Raw genomic sequence first — 24,698 nt, 5'->3', positions numbered from 1 at the left:
CCTGGAGGCTATTAGCTGACTGCACTCCTTGCAGATGAAGCAGAGGCGGGTTCTCCCACGAAGAACTGAGCAGCACGCTTCACTGTGCTTCAGTGACTGAAGTAAGCACAGTTACTAAGAGGTATAACCTTTTAGAAATTAATTAGAAAGAGTCACTGAGAAAGTAATTGGCGGTGGGGGGGATTGGGAAGATGTTGGTCAAAGGATACAACATTTCAGTTAGACAGGACGAATAAGTTTAAAGATCTACTATACAATATGGTGACTGCAATGAATAACCATGCATTGTGTGCTTGAAAATTGCTAAAAGAGTAGATTTTAAGTGTTCTCACCACAAATATAAGTACGTGAGCTAATGCATACATTAGTTAGCTTGGTTTAGCCATTCCACAATGTATGTATGTTTCAAAACATCATGCTGTAGTGTACACCATAAATATATACAATTTTATTTGTCAGCTTAAAAAATAAGAAATAAAGGCTGGGCATGGTGGCTCATGCCTGTAATCCCAGCAGCTTGGGAGGCTCAGGCGGGCAGATCACTTGAGGTTAGTAGTTCGAGACCAGCCTGGCCAACATGGTGAAACACTGTCTCTACTAAAAATACAAAAAAATTAGCCGAGCATGGTGGCGGGCACCTGTAATCCCAGCTACTCAGGAGGCTGAGGCAGGAGAATCGCTTGGATCCGGGAGATAGAGGTTGTAGTAAGCTGAGATCGCACAACTGCACTCCAGCCTGGGCAACAGAGCGAGACTCCATCTCAATAAAATAAAATAAGAAAAAAAGAAATTAATTGACCTCTTTAAAAATATATAACTCTTTTGTTTCTGAGTTGGAAGGCATCTCTGAGTTCACAGAGACCCCAAACCAAACAGGAACACATGTTGACATTTATCCACAGTGTTCCTTGATCTCAGGCTCTGTGACTTTTTCTATTCCGCACACACCATCCAGGAGAATCACATTTCCAAATGGCTACCCACAGCCTCACCCCCTTGGTACCCCTACCGCACCTCATGCACTCTGTAGGTCAAACCACCCTGAGAAGCAGCTGCTCAGTCTTCCTATCTTTCCCAGCATCCTTGCTTCCCATCTGTTTTCTATTTCTTTGATAGATGGATGACTACTTAGGCTGAAACGCTAAATGACACCCACTGATAAGAGCTAAATGATCACCTGATTTGTGTCTACAGAATTTAACCCAAATAAATGGCTGGTTAGTAGGGGAATTTAAAAAAAACACACACATCTGTACAGGCCAAGGTTGGTGAAATTTGGGGCAAAGAGATATGCGTTTACCCTTTATACTGAGAAAACATCACCTCACAGTATAAATAATGTCCAGGCGCAGCTTTTACTCTCAAAAGGCACTCATTTGCTGACTATTGACCTCAGCCAATGTGTAACTCATATTTATCAGCCGATCAGGAAATTTTAATACTCTGGTTAACTTTGTCTTTCTATACTTTGATTTTCTACTCTAGACAAAGAAGCAGTAACAGTAATAAAATAACAGTGACCAAGTACCTGCTAGATCCAAAGAGTGGTATTTGTTGGTACTTTAATTATACCATAGGTTTAATTTAGTTGTTCTATAAATTACATTCTATAATTATATTTTACAGACGAAGCTCAGAAAAGTTAAGTGGCCCAAAATCAATTAACTAGCAAATAGTAATGGTAGAGCCTGATTCAGTTTATGTCTACCTGACTCCCTAATCTTTTGCTTAATTCTTTCTCATCCCACAATTTACAATAAGATGTCAGGGTCTAAGGCTTTTTTTTTTTAATTTTATTATTATTATACTTTAAGTTTTAGGGTACATGTGCACAACGTGCAGGTTTGTTACATATGTTGAACTCCACATCTGCTGGCATTAGTACCACCTAATAGTTGTCATGGGAGAGTGTAGGGATTATAAAGAAAATAAGATTGGTCATGAGTTGATAATTGCTGAAGCAATTATGCCTGCCTGTTGCACCTACTCAAATTAGGACAGTGAGCAGGGGGTCATTATACTAATCTCTCTGCCTCTGTATTTGAAATTTTCCATAATAAACAGAGGCTGGTGGAAAGTTTTATATGTTCCATAAAGACATTCAATAGTTACAGATGGCTCAGCACCTAGCCAGGACATTAGGAAGTTCCCGCCTCAACCCAACTGGCCCACAAACACAAACACACACACAGAGTTACACAGTTTGAGACACCTTGTAACATAAACAATGCAGATATCAATTTGTCATGAAGATGCAAAACAGAACTCTACAGATTTCAGCATTTCCAACATGTCAGCATGTGTGAATCACAGCATTCAGCTCCATTCACTGTCTTATGTTCCTTTTCATTTGCTCAAGCCCAGCCAAGCCAAACCAGGGATCACCAGTGGGGAGAACTGCAAATGTTTGCAAACGGTGAGCAAATTAGGAGAAAATCCTAGATTTACAGAGACATGAATTATTTTTTGCAGATATAAATAAACATTGTTCTCAGCTTAGGTTCTGTCAACACCTCAGTGCTCCGTGCAAATTCATCCAAAGATAAATGAGTTAGTGTTACTCATACCTGATGAGCTCCAAAAACCACCTGAAGGGGCACACGCTGTACTTTGCTCAGTTTGTTTGCAAAACTCAGCCCTTGGAATACAAAGCTACCGCAAAATATGTGGCCAACTCTGAAATACGTGTGTGTTTTCAGGCAGCCATAGGGCAAAACAGCCGTTTGCTTTTTTGATCCATGCCTCAGATCTTGGCAGTGGCTATTCCAGGAATCCCACACTTTTTTCCTCCACCCGCTCCAGTTTTTAATCAAGTAAGACATGATGATGGTGTAACATTTGTAAAAATACAATAAAAAAGATTTAAAATTGCCTTATTTCTACTATGTAGAGGTAACTACTGTGAATTTTAAATAGATGCTTCTAGATTTTAATGCATATATAAACTCTTCAAAATCAAAATAGAATCATAGTGTATATAACTTGCCTTGTTTATTCAAATATAGCCCATGTACATTTTGATGCCTATAAACAACATCTATAAAAATATTTACAACATTTCCACATATGGATATAAAACAATTTATTCAATCAAAACATATGGTGTTATTGAATATTTACTAAGAATGATTGTTGAACATTTAGGTTGTTTTTCAAATTTTTGCTTCTGAAACTGAGCTTGGATGAATATTTGTATAGATAATTATTTCTACAAATCTATTATTATTTCCTTAGGATAAATTTTACAAGTAGAATGCAAGAAGATGAACATTTTGAGACCTCTAATACAAACGACCTTTCAGAAAGAGTATACAGATTTACACGCCTCATCATCCTGCACCCTAACTGTGCTGAGTGATTATTTCCATCTTTGCTGATTCAACAGGTAGAAGACTATATCATTTTATTGGAATTTGTATTTCTCTTATTACTAATGATATTTAAGTTTTTATTGTGTTTATTGAAAGTATAACTACATTTCTGTTCATGTAATGTTGTGTGTTTATTATTTATCTCTAAGACTGTTTACTTTTTAATGGTGGTATCCATTTGTCATATAGGATACAATTTCTTTCCTCAATTCTTTTTTTTTTTAAGAGACAGGGTCTCACTATTTCGCCCAGGCTTTCTCAAACCCCTGGGCTCAAGTGGTCCTGCCTCCTCAGCCTCCCCTGTAGCTGGGACTGCAGGCACACACCACCATGCCCAGCTCTTTCCTCATTTTTTATTGCTTTTTAATTTGATTTGTTATTTGGGACATGGAATTTTTAGGTTAAAAAATGCACGCATTTTTATCTTCATGAATTCTCTCACTTAAATCATGCTTAGACTGTCTTTCCAAAACCTATATTTTCTCCTATTAACTCTTTTAAAAATTTTAATGGACCTGAAATAAATTTTGGAGTAGGGCATAAGGTATGGACATAACATTTTTCCTCCTAAGCAATGGTTCTGAGGTCCCTCCGTTGTTTTTCATATAAGCACTTTCTTCCATACTGATTTAACATGCCAGTAGTATATGCACCATGCTTATATATTTGTTGGTCTGTTCTTACACTTTTCATTCTGTTCCAATGATCTTGTTATCCATTCTTGGGCAAGTACCACCAAGCTATTTTAGCTATCGAAGCTTTGCAGTAAATTTAATATATTAGTGGAGAACCTTGGCTTATCCCATTTTATTTTCTAACTTTTCTTGGCTATACTTGTTTATTTATTCTTCCCAGAAAACTCTGGAATCATTTTATTACTTTCTGTGTCTGGGATCATGTCACAGCAACAGATTATATTGGAGAGAATTAACATCGTTACAATATTACCTCTCCTAACACAGAAACATGGTATACCTTTCATTTTATTCAAATATTTTATGTTCCTGGAGCAGAGGTGCACTCACTGTATATTCCATGGCTCACCTACATAGATGCCCTTGCATTGCAGTTACACTGGGGCTATGTGATTAGTTCTAACCAATGGGCTGTGAGTATAAAAGGCATTTGCCACTTACGGTCAGAAGGAATCAAGAGTGAGTCCCTCACACTATTCTCCAAGGTTGGTAACCACCGAGGCCACATATTAAGAATGGTGAAGCTGCAAAGTGAAAGCCTCTTGGATCTTTGAGTTTCCACTTGAAGGATGGCAATCTTGAAGTCACTCAGCCTGCATCAGGCTTGAAGTGAGTGGGAAATAAACCTTTTGTTTGTGTTAAGACATTGAGATTTGGGGACTTATTTGTTACCATAGAGTAGTCCCTTAGTAAAAGTTGCAAATTGCTTATTCAGTTTATTTCCAAATATGGATATTTCTGTTATTATTGTGACAGGGAAATTTTTCAATAGTTCTAAGTAACTATTGCTAATATGAGAAGAGCACTTTTGAATATAGAAATGATATAGCTCTGCACTTATTTCCTTCCATTTATGGTAGAAATTCTGTGACAAATAAAGAATATGTCGATTCCTCAGATCGGTCCTCTTCTTTTGAAGTATTGAATTTTTTGTGTTTGCCTATCTTGCCTGCATGGGGAAAAGGGGGAGGATCTAGGTTTATCACACTGGGAGTGTTGGAATAAGTTCCTTCAAAGATTAAGTCTTATCTTTCTAGCTCAGATGGAGGGATAGGGAGATTTAAATAACATAGTGACATAGGCTTTGTGGTAGGCAGAATAACGGCCCCTCAAAGATGTCCACATCCTAATCCCAGGAACCAGTGAATGTGTTAGGCTAAATGGCAAAGGGGAATTAAGCTTGCAGATGGAATTAATACTGCTAATCATCCAACCTTAAAATAGAGAGATTATCCTGGATTATCCAGCTGGGCCCAGTGTAATCAGAAGGGTCCTTAAATGTAAAAGAAGAAGGCGAAAGATGAGTCAGTGTTAGGGTGATGCAGCAGGAGATGGATTTGATCAGCCATTACTGGCTTTGAAGAGGGAAGGGGCTGCAAGCCAAGGAACGCATGTGACAGCCTTCAAAACTGGAAAAGACAAGCAAATGAGTTCTTCCCTAGAGCCTCCAGAAGGAACAAAGCCCTGCCAATACCTTGATTTTTAGCTCAGTGAGACTCATTTAGGACTTCTGATCATCAGAACTGCAAGAAAATATATTTGTGTTGTTTCAAGCACCAAGTTTGTGGTGCTTGTTATAGGAGCAATAGGAACCAAATACTAGCTTTGAGTCAGATCTAGATTCAATGCTCAAACCCATCAATCATTAATTATTTGAAATTAAACACCTTTTGAAAAACCATTCTAAATCTTTGTTTCATTGCATATAAAATGTGTATATTAATATCTACTTCAGAGTAGATATTGGTAATGCTGGTAATAATAATAGTGGTAATATCAATAATAGTGGCTGCATTTGCTGAACGCTAAATTCTGGTTACAGAGCCAAGTAATCTACATACTGGGTATAACATTCTTAGCTCATAACTTTTCCACTAACTCACCAACACTCGAAAACAAACCCTTGATCTAGGTACTACTATTGTCTCCATTTAAAGATGAGTTGAGGCACAGAAGTTAAATATCTTGCCAATAGTTAAAGACCTAGTACATACAGGAGCTTGTATTTAAACGTAGGCAGAGTTCAGAGCCCATGCTCTTAAATGGAGGCCATCATGCTTTGATTTACCATAGTATTACCCTATACCAGGTAGGAGGTCCATTTGCCTAGGAGGTCAGGGAGGGAACAGATATATGGGGTAGGAATGTCACTCCTCTGCCTGAGATACTCTATTCCTGTTTGTAGTTTCTAGCTCAGTTACCTAGAGCTCTAGGGCAATGTTTCAGAGCAATTCTCCCCAACAACCACCCACTTCCTTAGTTTTAAGGCAGTTTTGCAACTGCCCTGCTTTATTCAGCCTGGGAATTCATTCCAAGTATAAACTGCAATTGAATGCTTCAAGTAGCTTCTGTGTTTGTTCCAGATGCACTTACCCCCAGATTTTAACTGTCCTCTTGCTCCAAGTTTGGGGAGGGAGGTATTGGTTAAATTTTGCTTAGTGGCCCTTCTTCTTTCTCCCTAGATGAGTCTCACCTTATATATGTCATGAATCACAAATCAATGGGCCATTTTCCCAATCTAACCTCATCTATACTCTAATTTGCAGAAATTCTTAGAAATTATAGCCAAGGGGACGCTACCTGGATTCAAATGCACAGGTTTTTGTTTTGTTTTGTTTTGTTGTTTGTTTGTTTGTTTTTAAATATAGAGACTTTGGGAGGGAGAACTGATTAAATGTGTGGGTTCAAACCATTATTTTAAATAAGTGGTCCTTTCATAGATCTTTCCAAGAGAATTTGGAAAACGCTAAGTGGAAACCCAGATGTCTGTTGAGGGAAATGGTTATCTTCTCTGGACCTTCCACCACCCTCTGTACATGGAAGGGAATAGTACTGCAAGGATTGATTTTCCCACTGAAACTTTCCTTAGAAAATGGGAATGATTAGAGTCAGTTTCAAATAACATTTTTCCCTCAGTTGCATAAATCAGAGTGCTAGCCAGAGCTCATTTTCAGATCATGTTCTTTTTGTGTTCCTGTCAGTTCCTGGTTTTCAAACACCCATTCATAGAAGAGATCTTATCTATGGAAAAAGTTCTTCACTACTCTGGGGCAAAATATTAAAGGATTTTTTTCATAAAGCTAAATTATTCTATTTAAATAGCCATCAGCTTATGTATCTTTTAAATTTTTTTGGCATTAAAATAATCTGTCTTTTATGAAATGATTCTAACACTAGATGGTAGTTTGACGTGTTTTAAACACCCTTACAACGTTAAAAGTTGGCAATACTATGTTGGTTTCAAAATTATTTTTGACTTTTTTTCTTGTCTATGTAATTCCAAACCCTATGAACCACTGGAATGTATCTTTGAATAGTTTTTCAACAAGTGGAATATTTTCTGAGCCCTTGCATTTTTGAGAATGCTCGACTGTCCTAGTGAAAGACAAATTGCTGGTTATAACATTCTTAGCTCATAACTTTTCCCTCCTCAAAAACGGTGGAGTCGTTTGGCATCTAACTGTTGCAGAGGAAACATCTGAAACCAACCCAAAGTTTTGTTCTCCTGTAAATAAATTTTTACTGAATAGCTGAAAGATTTCTTTCATTTATTACACTTTCTCCCTTTCTCAAGGCATTGTACACATTTTCACCAACCACATGCCACTGAGATGGAATATGTGGTGGCTGACGGCCAAGTGGCTAGATTCTAGCATCTCCTAAGTTAAAATCGAGTTTCCATACTTTACTAGCCACTGTATCCTTGGGCAAAGTTATGGGTTGAATTGTATCTACCCAAAAGATATGTTGATGTTCTAACCCCCCGTATCTGCGAATGTCATTTTTGTTTTTTGTTTTTGTTTTTTTTTTTTGAGAGAGGGTCTCACTCTATCACCTAGGCTGGAGTGCAGTGGTGGGATCATGGCTCACTGCAGCCTCTATCTCCTGGGCTCAAGGGACGCTCCAGCCCCAACCTCCCAAGTAGAAGGGACTACTGGCACTCACAATGATGCCCAGCTAATTTTAAAAATTTTTTGTAGAGATAGAGTCTCACTATGTTACCCATGCTGGTCTCAAACCCCTGAGTTCAGGGAATCCTCCCACCTTGGCCTCCCAAAGTGCTGAGATTGCAGGTGTGAGCCACACACCCGGCCTGAATGTGATCTTAGTTGGTGTAATCAAATTAAGGTGAGGTTATTAGGGTGGACCCTAATCTAATAAGACTGGTGTCCTTTTAAGAAGAGAGAAATTTGGACCCAGACACCTAGGGAGGAGAATGCCATGGGAAGACAGACCCAAGGAAAGACAGCCATGTGAAGTTGGAGGCAGAGACTTGAGTTTTGCTGCCACAAGCCAAAGAATGCCAGGGGCTACGAGAAGCTAGAAGAGGTAAGAAAGGATCCTTGCTGGAGGTTTCTGAGGAAGCATGGCCCCTTGGACACTGCCAGCCTGGTAAGAGTGAGACAATAGGCATCTGTTGTTTACAGTTACCCAGTACATTACAGCAGCCCCAGGAAATTAAAGCAACTGATTTCTCAAACACTTTGGGCTTCAATGACTTCATGAAATGTAGATGATAATGTGTTTAAAGTTGTAAGATTATAAGATTGCTGAGAAGATTAAATGTGATTAAATGAGACAAGATATATAAATTCTGGCACATTTTAGCTAATAAATAAAATGGGTTGTTTGTTGTCATCATCCTCAACACCACCATTACCATCACCACCACCCTCTTCCTTGGATAGTCCTCTCTCCTGGAAACAGTTTTTCTATACTCTTGAAATTTTTATACAAAACTTGTATGATTTTTATAACACAATAGTCATTTTTTTTAAACTGTGGATTCTCAGGCCCACCACAAAAAATCTTTGATTCAGTGGGTCTTGGTGGAATGGGTATTGTTTGAAGGTATCCAGATATGAACTCTCATTAAGTATTGAAAGTGCAATGTCATTTAAGTGTAGACCTCGCATTAGTATTCCTGTTCTATAAATATGGAAACTGAAATAAAAGAAAATTGAACCAAGTCAGAAAATGTAAACTTGAGTAACTTTTTCAAGATGAACTTCAATAACTTCACCAGTTTGATGAAATGAGTCTAGGCCCTAAACTTCCAGATAATGAGGCATTGTAATACCTCAACAATACCTCCATAATACATAAAATATGGGAGATGGTCCATTAGGAGGATTAAGAACACATGTTTTGGAATCAGAAAGGTTTAAATTCTAGCTGCGGCACTTACTTTCTAGCTATGAGAACTTGGGGAAATTATTTAACCTTTTAAGATCTTAGCTTTTCTTTTCTTTTTTCTTTTTTTTTTTTGAGATGGAGTCTTGCCTTGTCACCCAGGATCCGCCCACCTTGGCCTCCCAAAGTGCTGGGATTACAGGCATGAGCCACCGTGCTCAGCCCAGGTCTTAGCTTTTCATCTGAACATGAGAATACCATGTATCTGGGTTCTTGTGAAAAAGTGAATGAGATGTCATGATTAAGCATTATTAGTATTATTGTTAGCACAGTAAGTGCTAAGTAAATAGTGCACTTTTGCAACGTGCATTGACATTTATTTCAAAAAAAGAAATCAGCAGTTTCATCTGCTATTGACTGTCTTAAAGGTACAAATGCCTTTGGTACGCCGAGGTGGGTGGATCACAAGGTCAGGAGATTGAGACCATCCTGGCTAACATAGTGAAACCCCGTCTCTACTAAAGATACAAAAAATTAGCCAGGCGTGGTGGTGGGCGCCTGTTGTCCCAGTTACTCACGAGGCTGAGGCAGGAGAATGGTGTGAACCCGGGAGGTGGAGCTTGCAGTGAGCTGAGATCAAGCCACTGCACTCCAGCCTGGGCGACAGAGCGAGACTCAGTCTCGGGAACAACAACAACAAAAAAGATACAAATGCAGGGAGAAAGAAGGATCATAGATTAGAAATAGTGGCTGATTTTAGAAAAGAATGCTCTTCATGCTTTCCCTTCCTAGTGGCTTGTTAATGATTATTGTTCTGATAATAACTTACCTGGGATTCTACTTATTAATATCCCCTTAGTGATTCTCCTTGTACCATGTTATTCTCTATTTTTATAATATTGACTAAAAATTGACAGGTCATTTGATTGACAGGTCATACTGACTGACAAGTCATCTACTAGAATATATAAGACTCATTTTTAAGAGTACCTCATAACTAAGAGAAAATGTATCTGTGAGAATGTTCTGACTGGTTATGATTTCCTCAATCAGTACTGCCCAATAAGGTTAGTTTCCTGCTATTCTTAGAACATTTCACCGTATTCTTCATGAAGCTCTAAGATGTCAAGAAGGGAATAAGGCAAGAAATGCTTTCCTTGGTGTGGGAAATCAGACATTCTGACCTCATCAGAGGAGTTGGACACACAGCAAATGGCAAGAAACAAGGCAGGAACCTGCACAAAATTTCTTTTATTTTTGCATTATTTAAACCATTGTGGATTTAAGTCATATTAGAAACAGCCACCATATTCGAATCTGTTTTTTGTTAAATGCGATATCCTTTTTTGGATAGCTGACATGATTCTAGCTGTCTGACCATGTCACCTGTCCTCAGCAAGCTTTGATGTCAGGTTGCTCACTCCTTGCCTCACTCACTGAATGCATCAACCAGGATGCAATGAACAGACAACTAAACAGTAGCTTAAGCATCATAATACACCTGTAGCCGTCAGTCTGCAGACAGATGTTCCTGACTTGGTGTAGCGGCTCAACAATTTCCTCAAGAAGCTGGGCTCTATTTTTTTCTGCTTTTCCTTCCTTGGCATGTCTACTTGTCCTCATGCTTGTCACCTCATCATTGCAAGATAGCTGCCTCAGTTCCAGCAATTACATCCACAGTCTTGCCTCCTGAGTATAAAAGAAAAAAGGCAGAAAGAGCACCTCCCTTCGCGTGCCCAGCTCTTTCAATGGTAAACAAAATTATCCACCAAAACCTTACCAGCCAGTCTCTCCTTGTATCTCTTTAGCCAGAACTGAGAAACATAGCCATCACTGGCTGTAAGAAACTCTGGAAATGTGACCGAGAGTACTCTGATAAACTTAAAGCAATCATGATTCATCTCCTGGCATATTGCTTTCCTTAACAAAATCAAGGTCTGTTTATTTAAAAGGGAGAACACCATGGCAGTGAATAGAATTTGTTATAGTGCATTTCCCTCCTGCTTTTTCCTTTTTCTGAGTCCAGTACTGCACTTTTCAGTTTTGGTATCCCAAAACTCATGCATGGAATCGAGCCCTGGGGAGTAAAGATGGAAAAGGGTGGCTGTCAGGTTTTAGCTGAGGTGTAATATCTGATTGAAGTGATCTTGGACTAGGATCCTAGCCTGATGTTATCAGTCACTTCAGAGGAACTATTAAGAGATCTTAGGAACTGATTTAAGTTACTCAATCTCAGAGGCGACTGACGGTAAACTCTAATCTGTACACTTAGAGTGGAACATCTACTCAGATAACTCCCATCAGTTATCTGCCCTGGCTCCAAAGCTACCCTTCCATATTGTGCCGAGAGCTGGCAGACTGCAAGTCACATTCCTGCAAACCACAATCTCTGCCAATGAGGCCTTAGTAATGCTACAAGACTGGGCCAAGGAGGACTCGCTCCTCCTATTGCTTCCTGTCCGCCTGCAATTCCTATGAGCACCACTCCAAAGCTTCTAGAATTCCCAGCAGCAGCTGAGCCCCATTTGCAGCTTTCCCAACACATAAAGAACCAGCTCTACCAGCTCCTGCTCACTGACAAGAGCACCAGGGGTGCAGTGTCCCTCCTTAACAGCCTGAGTTTCCACTCCTCTAAGTTTCTAAGTTGTAATAATTCCAACTTCTTTTTGTTTCCCCAGCCATAGAGGTGGTAGCTGCTTCTTAGTTACCAGCACCCTAACTTTATTTTTGCCCTTTGGATTACCTAGTTAACAACTTTATAGCACATTAACCTTTCTTTAGGTTAAATTCTTTCAAATAATTGGTGTGATTTCTGTCTCCTGACTGGACCCTACCTAATTCAGTAGTGTTATGTCATGAAGAGATAGTCAAATGAAGAAATCTTAAAATACCCTATGCTTTCCCACACTGGGGTTACTTACTGTAGTTACAGGACCTTCACAAAGCCTCCAATGGAAGACAAGGCCAGAGAGAGGCCATTGTTTATTACCACATTAAGGTTCTGGCCCCATATGCTTATGTGGAAGCCCTAACTTTGGTGAGCAGGGTTAGATCTGGTGGGTCTGACAAGGAGGGGCCTGAGCACCCTCCTTTTCCCTGGGCCTCTTTCAAAGCAGAAGACCCATCTCAAGCAAGAGACATATTCAGACTCGTCTTGTCATCACCTTCCCAATGTGATGGGACTAGGGGAAGAACAATCAAGGATGATGGGTAGGGGTGGGGGTTTATTTTGAGAGAGAAAAACCGAAAGGCCAGGAAAATCAAGAGACTGACTCCAAAGAGAGGATGTCAAGTGAAAACCCAGATGTTCATCCCTTTTCATCATCTCTCCAAAAGCCTGACTCTCAGGAGCATGCTCATTAATATCCTTGTTCTTAACCTATCCATATTAGCATTCCTTTCTGGGGATGAGGGGCACCCTTATCCTGCAGAACTCTAAGTAGAGTCTGGTGAACAAATTTTGAGATGCTAGCATGGTGAACAAGAACAAGGTAAGTTGGTCTTTAGGAATATTTCCATGAAGTAAGGAAGTTCCCATTTTCCACATCACAGATCTTAGGTCTGATAAATTGGGACCAATTGTCTAGCTCATGGCACCCTCATTCCTAAATAGCATAGGAGGCACATAAAAATTCTTATTTATTTTTAAATTTTGCTTTCTCTAGATTCATCAAATTGCTTCATTTTGATGAATAAACTTCATCAAATTTCTTTATTATAATAATTTTTTGAATATTATTACCCCTAAATTTACCTTTTGAAAACACATATTTAAAAAACTATTAACATTTTCTTGTCATTGCTTGCTTATTAAAGCATATGGAGAGTCATTTAATAGCAACAGCTATCGCTTTTGACCTGACTATGAGCTAGGCACAGTAGCTCATTAACTTTACTATTAATCTATATTCACATTAATGATATATTGTTTGAATTAAGCAGTACCACAGGGGGCAGAAAACCCAAACACTATGTTAACAAGTTAGAAGTTTATTTGTCTCTCATGAAACCAGTCTAGGACTGATACAGCAGTTCCACAAGCAGTAGAGACCCAAGCTCTGCCTATTTTATTGCTCTGCTGTCTTCAACATGTGGCTGGTATCTCATTATTAAGGAGTCTCAGAACTTAAACACATTGCCTACGCTTGCATCCTACTGTTGAGAATCAGTTGCAAAGTCACACCCAGCTGCAAGGGAGGCTGGGAAATGCCTTTATTCTGGACAGTTACATCTACCACTCTACATGAGGAGGGAAGAGCTATTGGTAGATGATGAGCAGTCTGTCCAACACAAGGATCTTTGATCTCCTTGAGTAGCTCTTCCTGACTAATTTAAAAACAGGTTTATTGGTAGATAATCCACATTCTATACAATTTACCTACTTAAAGTGTACAATTAAATGATTTTTAACATATTCAGAGTTGTGCAACTATCACTAAAATCAATTTTAGAACATTTTCATCCTCCTCCATCCTAAATAAACCCTGTATCCATTAGCAGCCACTTCTCTTTTACCTCTACCCACTTTCCCAGCCATAGGCAACCACTAACCTATTTTCTGTCTCTATGGATTTGACTACTTTGGACATTTCATATAAATGAAACCATCCAATATGTGGTCTTTGGTGACCGGCTTCTTATACTTGGTATGTTTTTGTGGTTCATACATATCATGGCATGTATTGGGACTTCATTTTCATTTTATGGCCAAATATTCCACTGTATGGAGATACAACATTTTATTTATACATTAATCAGTTGATGACACTTGGGTTGTAGCCACTTCTTGGCAATTATGAATAATACTGCTATGAATATTCATATATAAATTTTTGTGTGGATGTATGCTTTTATTTGTCTTGAGTCTATTCCTGGGAGAGAAACTGCTGGATCATACGGTCCATGTTTAACTTATTAAGGAACAGCTAAACTGTTTTCTAAAGTGACTACATCATTTTATATCCCCATCAGCAATCTATGAGGGTTCCAGTTTCTCCATATCCTCGTCAACACTTGTTAATATTTGACTCTCTGATTACAGCCATTGAAGTGGATGTGAAATGATATCTCATTGTAGGTTTGCTTTGCATTTCCCTAATGACTAATGATGTTAAGGTTTTTTTTCCCTCATGCTTCTTGGCATTTGTAAGTCTGCTTGGGAGAAAGTCTATTCAAATCATTAGCCTACCCTTAGGTTTTGAAATCTATTGTTTTCAAATACATAGTTCTGGGTCAACTGGTTACATCCTGCATACTAGGTTGGGATTTTTTTCTCCTTCTAGCTCCTAGAGAAAGCTGGGTCTTTATCTATTGTGGGAAATTCAGCAAGGCTTAGAAAAAGTTAGCATTTACTTCGAAGTCATGTGATATGGTATAAATTGCAGATTTTATTCAGTACATGTAGACTTTCTGAGAAGAAATCCTATTTGAAAGCAAAGGAGCAGCCAACCTACAGGACAAGATGGAACTAGAGTATAGGTTAGTTTCCATTTTCTAGGTTCTCAAGCTTTTTAAATATTAATTTTAAGAAACAAGGTACAAAGCTTTACGAACACTATTTAAAAATATATAAGCAGGCTGAGCACAGTGGCTCACGCCTATAATCACAGCACTTTGAAAGGCTGAGGCAGAAGGATAGCTTAAGCCCAGGAGTTCAAGATCAGCCTTGGCAACACAGTGAGACCCCTGTCTCTACAAAAAATTAAAAACTTAGCCAGGCATGCTGGTATGTGCTTATAGTCCCAGTTACTTAGGAGGCTGAAGCAGGAGGATTAACTGAGCCTGGGAGGTTAAGGCTGCAGTGAGCTATAATCACACCACTGCACTCCCACACAGGTGACAGAGTGAGACCCTGTCTCAAAAACAAAAACAAAAAAAGAAAAAACATAAGTGAGTGGTAACAACCATATTAACACACAATTGAATGATATAACTCAACTTTCTGTAATTATGGAATAATATATATAATGCTTTTAGCTAAAAATAATGCTTTCAATTATTTACATTTAATATTTTAGTTAAAAAATAATGCTTTTGATTATTTATATCTCTTTCCACAAGTGATACTAAACATAGCTTGTGAAATATATTTTGCTTGAAATGTGAAATGCAAAGTCAAATAAATACCATATCTAATTGTAGAGCCCTATACTATTTCATTAATGAAGATGCTACAGTTAGACTGAGGGACAAAAAAAAAAAAGACAATATAATGAAATGGAAAAAATGCTGACTTGGATGTCTAGCGTCAATGTTCTGTCACAGAGTACATCACTTAACCTCTCTGGACCTGGATTTACAAATCTAGAAATGAAAAGGTAGAGAGCTATATGGATTTCTGAGGCCTATCTCTAAAAGTCCTATTTCCCGTTTTAATGGTATTTCATAAAATGGGTTGTGTTCAAAATGTTTGGAAAGCTGTGGGTCAAACAGTTGTGATACTCTTTCAGTTACTCATCCAAAATCTATTCCCCACTTCTACCTTGGTTTAACGTTAATCTGATTTGAGACAGCAATATGGCTAGGTCCACAGTGATGAATTGAGACTGGCCTAACGAAATCATTGCAACCCTGTTTTCAGCTTTCCTTGCTTCCCTTGCAGCTACTCATGGCCAAGTCAATGTATATGGCCATGGAACCTTCTTCATTCCAGAAGTATCTCCAAAGGATTACTTTTCTGGAGAGTATGATGGCCTAGGCTAACTTTACTATAAATAGTAGATACATAAGTGCATTTCCTGGCCAGTAAAGCCAGAATGTGTTATCTCTGAGTCATTTCTTCCATAAAACATTTACTCTAATTTTTTTTTTTTTTGAGATGGAGTCTTGCTTTGTCACCCAGGCTGGAGTGCAGGGGCACGATCTCAGCTCACTGCAACCTCCGCCTCCCGGGTTCAAGCAATTCTCCTGCCTCAGCCTCCAGGGTAGCTGGGATTACAGGTGCTCACCACCACGGCCAGCTAAGTTTTGTATTTTCAGCAGAGACAGGGTTTTGCCATGTTGGCCAGGATGGTCTCAAACCCCTGATCTCAGGTGATGAGCCCACACTGGCCTCCCAAAGTGCTGGGATTATAGGCATGAGCCACCACGCCTGGCCTCTAATTTCTACAAATAAATAAAAACCTATGCATTCATTTGTGTACTTGGCCTTACCTTGTGCCCATTTTTGGAAAAAAATTTAAAACAAAGGAAATATCTGTTGGTCAAGAAGGTGCATGTCTATTAAACCCCTTGCCTATCATAAGCCTAGAGAACTTGGGAGTTAGTGAAATATAACATTCATGTTAATCAACCTTTTAGACATGGTTGTGTTGTGAAGTAAAAGCTGGAATCCAGTATTCTCAGTTCTGTATATCATTATCACCAGCGGTGCTTTAAAGAGAAAATTACAGGTCTCTCTACATCTATCATACACCTCTTCAGATTCAGTGGGTCTAGAGGTGGCTTAGACATCTATAATTTTTTAAAGTCCTACATTTGATTCTGATAGGCTGCCAAGGTGAAAAACACTAAGTTTTATAAATCACAGAAGTTATGACTCTTCAAGATGCTTAGGTGAGTAACGCCTTATGGCATGGTGAAAATAACACTCTCACAGGTTTCAGGGACTCAGGTCTTGGTTCCGGCACTCAACAGCTAGGTAACTTTGAGCAGATTACTTAAAACTCTTTGGGCCTTAATGTGCCAGACTTAGAGAGGCTAACTTTTGCTCTAGGTTTAAACAACAAGTGTTTATAAAAGCACACGGAAAATTATAAAGAGTTCAAAAACTTTTAACGTAGTACTTAATGCTATTTTCCTCTTTATGGAGTGTCCTTTCCCTTTCTTTTATGCTGTAAAAATCTTTTTTTTTTTTTTTACTTTAAGATCTAGGGTACATGGGCACAACGTGCAGGTTTGTTACATATGTATACATGTGCCATGTTGGTGTGCTGTACCCATTAACTCGTCATTTACATTAGGTATATCTCCTAATGCTATCCCTCCCCCTCCCCCCACCCCACAACAGGCCCCAGTGTGTGTGATGTTCCCCTTCCTGTGTCCAAGTGTTCTCATTGTGTATGCTGTAAAAATCTTACTGTTCCTTCCAGAGCACCAAGTTTAGATCTCTGAAGCTTTCCTTAAACCAACTGCACAGAAATGTTACCTCATCAGGGTTTCTGCAGCACTTTGTATACTACTCCTATCACACTGATAGTGACAATCGACAGCCTCTTGTCCCCTCATTGGTCTAGTGTTAAGCTCCTACAGAATCGGGCGGGGGGTGTCTTAATCTCTTCAGCGTCCCCTGTGCCTAGCAATGTTAGTTGAGGTGAACCAAAACGGCTATCCTCTCATCATTGAAAACACAGGAAAAAATGGCCTTTTTAGAACCCAATTACCTATTTTTTCTCTTCTTTTTCAAAAGCGGAATCTTTTCTTCAATCTACTTTTTACTAGTGGAACCCCAATCTGAAAAGAAGATCGAGGGGTTGGGGGATGCTGAGATCTACCCCGGTAATCACAACACTTATGATAACACAGGTAATAATCTATTAGTGCCTGTACCTAGTAGGTGTCTGGCTACCCATGAAACACATTTATCTAATTCTCTCAACCTCTTATAAAAGATGTACCATTATTACTCCATTGTATTGCTAGATAACTGAGGTTCAGAGGACTTAGGTAATTTGCTCCAACAAGGTCACAAGGCCAGAACTAGAATACGGATTTCACTCCAGACCACCAAATCTGAACCTCTACATGCAATCTGGAGATATCTGGATGATTCAGTTCCTTTAGTGTGGCTCAGAAACAAGTAACCCGGAGTTCCTCTGGGCTCCCATTTGATAGAGACTATGGTAAAGTGTAATTGATTAGACGTGGAGGTGGAAGCATCCCCACGAGAACCATTTCCTCATGATGCTCCTGTCACCGGGAAGTGTTCTAATTTTAACTTTATTTTTATTTTAAAATTTATTTTTAGAGACAGGATCTCACTGTGTCGTCCAGACTGCAGTGCAGTGGCGCAATCACTGCAACCTCGACCTCCCAGGCTCAAGCGATCCTCCCGCCTCAGCCTCCTGAGTAGCTGAGACCACAGGCACGCGCCACCACACCTGGCTAATTTTACATTTTTTGTAGAGGCGGGGTCTCGCTTTGTTGCCCAGGCTGGTCTCGAGTTCCCAGGATCAAGCGATCCTCCTGCCTCGGTCTCCCTAAGCACTGGGATTGCAGGCGTGAGCCACAGCGCCTGGCCGCTGTAACTTTAAATTGGCCGGGAGGACTCTGCGGCCCAACCCTGCCCACCTCACCCGGTCACCGGAGGATGCCTGTCAACTTCTGGGAGCTGCAAGCGTGGGCCGGCCAGTCGTCCGCGCGCGGCTTTTTCATCAGGACAACGGAGGCACACCGTGCTTTGCGGTTCCCGGAAGTCCTTCAGGCCTCAGACCTGTCAGCCCGCCACACTCCAGCCAGTCCCTTCCGATCACCTCCAGACACCACGCTCTCCTTTCCGAGCCCGCCCGCCGGAAGTGACGGCCCGGAACTACTCCCACAGGGGGGCGGGGAAGGAAGATGGCGGCGCCCAGCGTCCCGTGAGGAGAGAGGACACAGGGATCCCGGGGAGCGGCCCCAGACTCGTAAATTATGGCCGCATCTCCGCACACTCTCTCCTCACGCCTCCTGACAGGTACTGTACCCGCCTTGGGCACGACCTTGGGGGAAATTCTTCTCTTATTACCACGTGCGAGGCCGTGGTTCCGGCTGGCTGCAACCTTGGGGAGCCCTTGGCGAGGTTGGCCGGCCACCGGTGTGGTGGGGGAAATGACCTCTGGAGTAGCTTGGAGTGAAGAGGCCACGGAGCTAGGGTCCAGTCTTGCACTGTGGCTTTAGTGGTCCACACAGCCTCCTCCATCCGGCTTCTGCGGAAGAGCGGTGTCTTCCTGCTTCTTTAGGTTTTCAGATAGCGGAAGCTGGAGGAGAGGGCAGAGCAGAACCTTGGGGTTCCACAGTCCTCCTTATCAGAGCCTCAGCTTCTAGCCACTGGCTTGCAATGACAAGGAAGGTGCTTTGCTTCCACTCAGAAGCCTTGTTCCAATATAAAGGGTCATGATGACAACGGTGATGATAATGACAGTTGCAGACAGCGGAGTGTAGTCTCCATCAGACTTTTGTCTCTGTACCGCCAGAATGGTCTTTAATATCCTTTCACTCGAAGAAACTAATGACAAATGTATATTGGAGCTGGAATGTTCTTCCTTGACTCTTGGTAATGGCTCATCTCAAATGTCACCTTTTCAGAGAGGCCTTTATAGAGACCACCCTATATAAACTAGGGCCCCCTACTTCTTTCTTTTCACATCATTCCATTTATTTCTTTCATTATGGTTAGCACAGTCTATACTTGTTTATTTATATACTCGTTTATTATTTGTTTTTCCCAACTAGAATATAAACCTTGTGATGGCAGGGACAGTGTCCATCTGTGTTTCCAGTGCCCAGAACAGTACTTAGTGTACATTGTTTGCTCCCAATAGTTATTTGTGGATGGATGCAATTTGTCCCCATGGAGATCTTAAAGAGGACGTTAGATGATTAACTAATGGGTGTGTGAGGAATGTGATGCCGGTGGTGCATATTAGAGGCCAGATAAGAGAAGCCAGGGACTGCCTTTTGATCACATCCCAGAAACATTTTTCAGTTGTCACCTACCACACACAAGCTCTCTGCACCATCTGGTGATGTTGACACTGTGACTCCATGAAATTGCGTTCTTCGTTCTTTTTCGTAAAGTTATTTTATGGCTGTCTTCTGGTCTGTGTGATTCCAGGGCAATTCATTTGACTTTTCTGGAATTGAGTTTACTCATCTATAAAATGACGTAATTGAAGTAGGTGATCTCAAAGGTCCTGTTTGGTTTGTAAAGTGGAGAGGTAGAATAGATGAAACAGGATTGGCTAGGGTCTGGTAATTGTTGAAGCTTGGGGATAAGTAATGGCGGCTCATGGTACTCTTCTGCTTTTACACATGGCTGTGATTTTCCATAATGAAAAGTTGTTGTTTGTTGTTTTTTAAAGTCCTGTGATTCTTTTTTGAATCACTTCTTTGTTACATTCTACCATCCCTGACTGTGAATGTTCTTTGATCCTGATCCTGGGCACTCATTCTCAGAGAACTCATCCTTTTCTGTTGCTTCAAATATCTTCTCTGTATGGAGGTTTTTCCAGCATGCATCCTTCAGATTAGCTGTTTTTCTGCCTTTCCATTCTATATTGTCAGCTATAGGACAATTCTGCTTGACTACTGTGAATTGCCCAGTTCCAGTAGGTGGGCTGCATGTGGCCCATATGGTTTGTTGCTGCATCAGTCTTTGCAGTGGTGGTATGGAAGGAATTAATAGACAGCTTACTCCCTGAAGCTGTGAACATGATTGCCAAAAACTCTGCTAGTAAGTGGTCTGTATAACTTCCTGTGATCCATTTGGAAGATCTACTAAGAGAGCTTGATGGGGAAGCAGCATGGTGGGACAAGGTGGCAGAGAAGGTAAACTGGGACAGTGTTAGTGATCGAGTAGTATCATGCCTGATTTTGCTTCTAAAAGTTCTAAGTATTTTACAGCCATTTAAAAACTGTCATCACTGGCTGGGCGCAGTGGCTTACACCTGTAATCCCAGAACTTTGGGAGGCCAAGGCAGGTGGACCACTTGAGGTCAGGAGTTCAACACCAGCCTGGTCAACATGGTAAAATGCCTTCTCTACTAAAAATACCAAAAGAAAAAAAAAAAAATTAGCCAAGTGCAATGGTGTGCACCTGAAATCCCAGTTACTTGGGAGGCTGAGGCAGGGGAATCGCTTGAACCCAGGTGGCAGAGGTTGTAGTGAGCCAAGATCGTGCCACTGCACTCCAGCCTGGGTGACAGAGTGAGACTCCATCTCAAAAAATAAAAAATAAAATAAAAAATGTCAGCATTTTTTAGCTATTTGTCTCCTTACCTAATTTTAAACGTCCTAAAATCAGGAGCCAGTGTTGATGGTGAATAATAGATATGGTCTTATGCTTCCAGAATTTTAATGTATCTATTATAATCTTTGTGTATCTCCAAACTTACATTTGTTTACACAAGGCTGAAATGTCTTTCAGTTTCTAGGCACTGGTTCATAAAAATGTGACATGTTTCAACGAAATGAAATGTCAGTTTCATAGCTGTTTTTTCTTCTTACTACCATTCTGTAAAATCTCAGTTTGACCCACGTAATCTTTTTTTTGTTGTTGTTGAGATGGAGTTTTACTCTTGTTGTCCAGGCTGGAGTGCAATGGCACAATCTTGGCTCACTGCAACCTCCACCTCCCAGGTTCAAGCAATTCTCCTGCCTCAGCCTCCTGAGTAGCTGGGATTACAGACGCCCACCACCACAGCCGGCTAAGTTTTGTATTTTTAGTAGAGACGGGGTTTCACTGTGTTGGCCAGGATGGTCTCGAACTCCTGACCTCAGGTGATCCCCCAACCTTGGCCTCCCAAGTAGCTGGAATTACAGGCATGCACCACCATGCCTGGCTAGTTTTTTGTATTTAGTAGAGATGGGGTTTCACCATGTTGGTCAGGCTGGTCTCGAACTCCTAACCTCAGGTAATCCACCCACTTAGTCATGAGAGTTATTTTCCAAGGTGGTTCCAAGACAAACACATTCTCATGTTTATGGAAAACAAGCATGTCATAATTAACTCAGGTTTGAGACTATAATTTCAATGAAGAAGTGATTTATCTCCAGTCTAAGAAAATTGTGATGTATTTCTTGGGGTTGTGATAGTTCTCCTTCCCATAGTCCAGGTGTGCTGTGTGGGCTATCTAGTCATCAAACATCATTTCCTTATTATATAAAAGTGCTCTGCTAGCTGTTTTACAAAGGTGGTGAGTAAAGGAGAATTCTTGCCATCAAGGAACTAAAAAATTAGATGATGGGAACAATTTGCATGAAGAAGTGTCATGCAACATGGCATAAAGTGACAGAGTAGTTGACAAAGACAGAAAATTTGACAGAGTGGTGTGCAAATAAGGAAACGATAGAAACAGATGAACAAATGGTGAAATGTGTGGTGTTTTCAGTGGAGGGTCATGGGCGATGTTGCTTTGGTGGGTTGTGTGAGTAATATGTATTTAGTAATATGTAACAGGAAGAAAACTGTTGCCTCTGGGAACGTGGATTGGAGAGGAAAGGAAGTATTGAAGGCAGGAGGACTGGCTTGAATGCTGCTATCGTTACCATAGTCCAAATGTAAGATGATGAATGTAAGATGATCAGTAAAAATGGGAAGAAGTGGACAGATCTGACCTATATTTCAGAGTAGATTGGACTTGATGATTGTTAATTGATAACAGGAGAGTTCAAGATGTTCCTGAAGTCTTCAGATGTTCCTGAAGTCTTAAGTAACGGTTTTATGTACAATAGGGAACAGAGTAGAGATTGGTTGAGAATAAAACGCTCTTAAAGACATTTTGCAATCCATCCATATAGAGATACCAAGAGAGGAGATGGAAATAGACCTGATGACTCTAGAAGTGGTTTGAAGATCAGAAATTATCCTATAATTACATTTGCTCAGGGACAATATTTAATGTTCAGAAAGAGGGAACATGAGTACCTTAAGGTGGCATACATAGCAAGAATAGACACCATCTGCAACTGAGAAATAGAATGCAGAGAACCAGGAACACTTAGTGTCATGGAAGCCTTCGGGAGAATCTGTAGTGTTCTATGGCTTGTCAGAGGCTTGAATAGGAGGAGGACCAAGGCAGAGAAGCATTGGATTTGTTGATACTTGAGAGAAGTTTCAGTAGAATGACTAAAAGCCAAATTTAAATACAATAAAAATAGTTTATTCCTAACTAGATTGATAGAGTCATACTCTATTGAGAACTGTTTCTTCTTCCCTTTTGTTGTCTTACCCTACATAGTTAAAATATTAACCTGAAATCTATATATTTCAATTTATTGTCATTTATTAAGAAAAATTGTGCTTTTTATTTTCTACTTTTGAAAAATTGAACGGGTTGTTTTATATTTTCTTAAAAAGATATGTAGCGTGGTCATTTCAGCATTAAATGTAATAAAGCGTAGTGATCCTGAAATGAAAATTTTCCCTTGCCCTTCTGAAGACCTACACTGACTTAAACAATGAGTAGGGCTGGTAAATTGCATTTATTCACAAATCTGGATTAGATTATTTCAAAGCTCTGACCCATCACACAGTGTAGCACTTACCTTAGTGGCTGGCTTTGCTTCTGGGGAGGTGTAGTCATCATTTGATAAGAAGTACGAATCATTTAACCTTTCTTCCACTTCTCTCTCTATTATAGGTTGCGTAGGAGGCTCTGTCTGGTATCTTGAAAGAAGAACTATACAGGACTCCCCTCACAAGTTCTTACATCTTCTCAGGAATGTCAATAAGCAGTGGATTACATTTCAGCACTTTAGCTTCCTCAAACGCATGGTATATTTAGAAGACCATTTTTACTCTGTTACTTTCTGCCTTTATTTTTCTCTGTTGAGAGAATTTCAGAAATTCCTATTTAATTAAAGTTTTAAGAAATACTGTTTGAAAAGAACTTTTATTTAGTGTCCTTAAATTTATCCAAATGTCTTGTTTTGATTATTCTTAACCGAAACCAGAATAATTCTGCTGTTTGAGGTTAAAAGTATGATCCTGAACTTATTGATTAAGTTTAGAGAAAGACTGAAAACTTGTGGCATATTTCGACCTGGCCAAAATTGGGAAAAGCTGAACTGTTGTGATACATCTTTTAAAATTCTTTGGAGTTCTGTGACTATATCAGTAATAGAGAAATAATTGCTTTAACAGTGTGACCCTCTCATTTTCTTAAATCAGCAGTACATTTAAAAGTCTTTTTTAACAGTTGCACTTCTGAGTAAATTCAAACAATTCGACAGTTTTTATAATTTTCTAGCATTTTATAATAGACATTGATAACATACGTCAATCCAGGTTGACTCCATGAATTTGTGGGCAATATGGAACTTACTATTAATTGCCAGGAAGGCCATTTGCATTTTCTCAGATGGAAAAGTGTCATAGAATGGCAAAATGATAGCTGAAAACTCATAGTGCCAGCCTGAAAGAACGGCAGACTTATAATTTAAAGTCCTATTTTACATTTCTCTCATCTTTAACTTAAAACTTTAAATTAAAATCTTAATAAAACTCGATATGTTGATAAGAGATTTAAATTTCTAGAAATGTTCAGGCTTTTTAAGTTGGGGGTCAAGGATAATGGTGGATATTTAGAGGAGAAATTCAAATATGTGTAATGCCCTTTTTTATGTAAATGGAACTCTTCATTCATGAGTTTATAATTCTTTATTAAGACTAATGTATGTAATTTCAAATCTTTGTGATGTAATGGAAAAGGCACTTAACTAGTTATCAGCATAGGTGGCTCCACTCCCATGCCTGCCTATAGCTGGTTGTTGGCTGTTGATATATCAGTTTATTTCTGAGGCT

General features: G+C 39.8%; 1 protein-coding gene and 1 long non-coding RNA gene across 12 annotated transcripts in view; one reads left to right on the top strand and one right to left on the bottom strand.

Moving 5' to 3' along the window:
• Nucleotides 1–18,713, bottom strand: part of LOC107969247 (uncharacterized) — a 310,186-nt gene extending 291,473 nt beyond the window's left edge. For 9 of the 11 annotated variants that reach the window (XR_010153264.1, XR_008540459.2, XR_010153260.1 and 6 more), the window contains exon 1: nucleotides 18,493–18,713. This is a non-coding gene — a long non-coding RNA (uncharacterized LOC107969247). The remainder of the gene's footprint in view (nucleotides 1–18,492) is intronic. The other 2 variants (XR_010153265.1, XR_010153263.1) reach the window with 1 other exon arrangement.
• A 14-nt stretch (nucleotides 18,714–18,727) lies between these two features.
• Nucleotides 18,728–24,698, top strand: part of COX10 (cytochrome c oxidase assembly factor heme A:farnesyltransferase COX10) — a 141,200-nt gene continuing 135,229 nt past the window's right edge. Inside the window, exons 1-2 of the mRNA XM_024350477.3 lie at nucleotides 18,728–18,869; nucleotides 23,536–23,669. Coding sequence (XP_024206245.2) covers nucleotides 18,827–18,869; nucleotides 23,536–23,669 — 177 coding nt within the window. The 5' untranslated portion in view covers nucleotides 18,728–18,826. The remainder of the gene's footprint in view (nucleotides 18,870–23,535; nucleotides 23,670–24,698) is intronic.

This window comes from Pan troglodytes, chromosome 19 (assembly GCF_028858775.2).
Source record: "Pan troglodytes isolate AG18354 chromosome 19, NHGRI_mPanTro3-v2.0_pri, whole genome shotgun sequence".
Classification (NCBI taxonomy): domain Eukaryota; kingdom Metazoa; phylum Chordata; class Mammalia; order Primates; family Hominidae; genus Pan; species Pan troglodytes.
The sequence above is the reverse complement of the archived record's forward strand: the minus strand, read 5'-3'. Positions and strand labels throughout refer to the sequence as shown.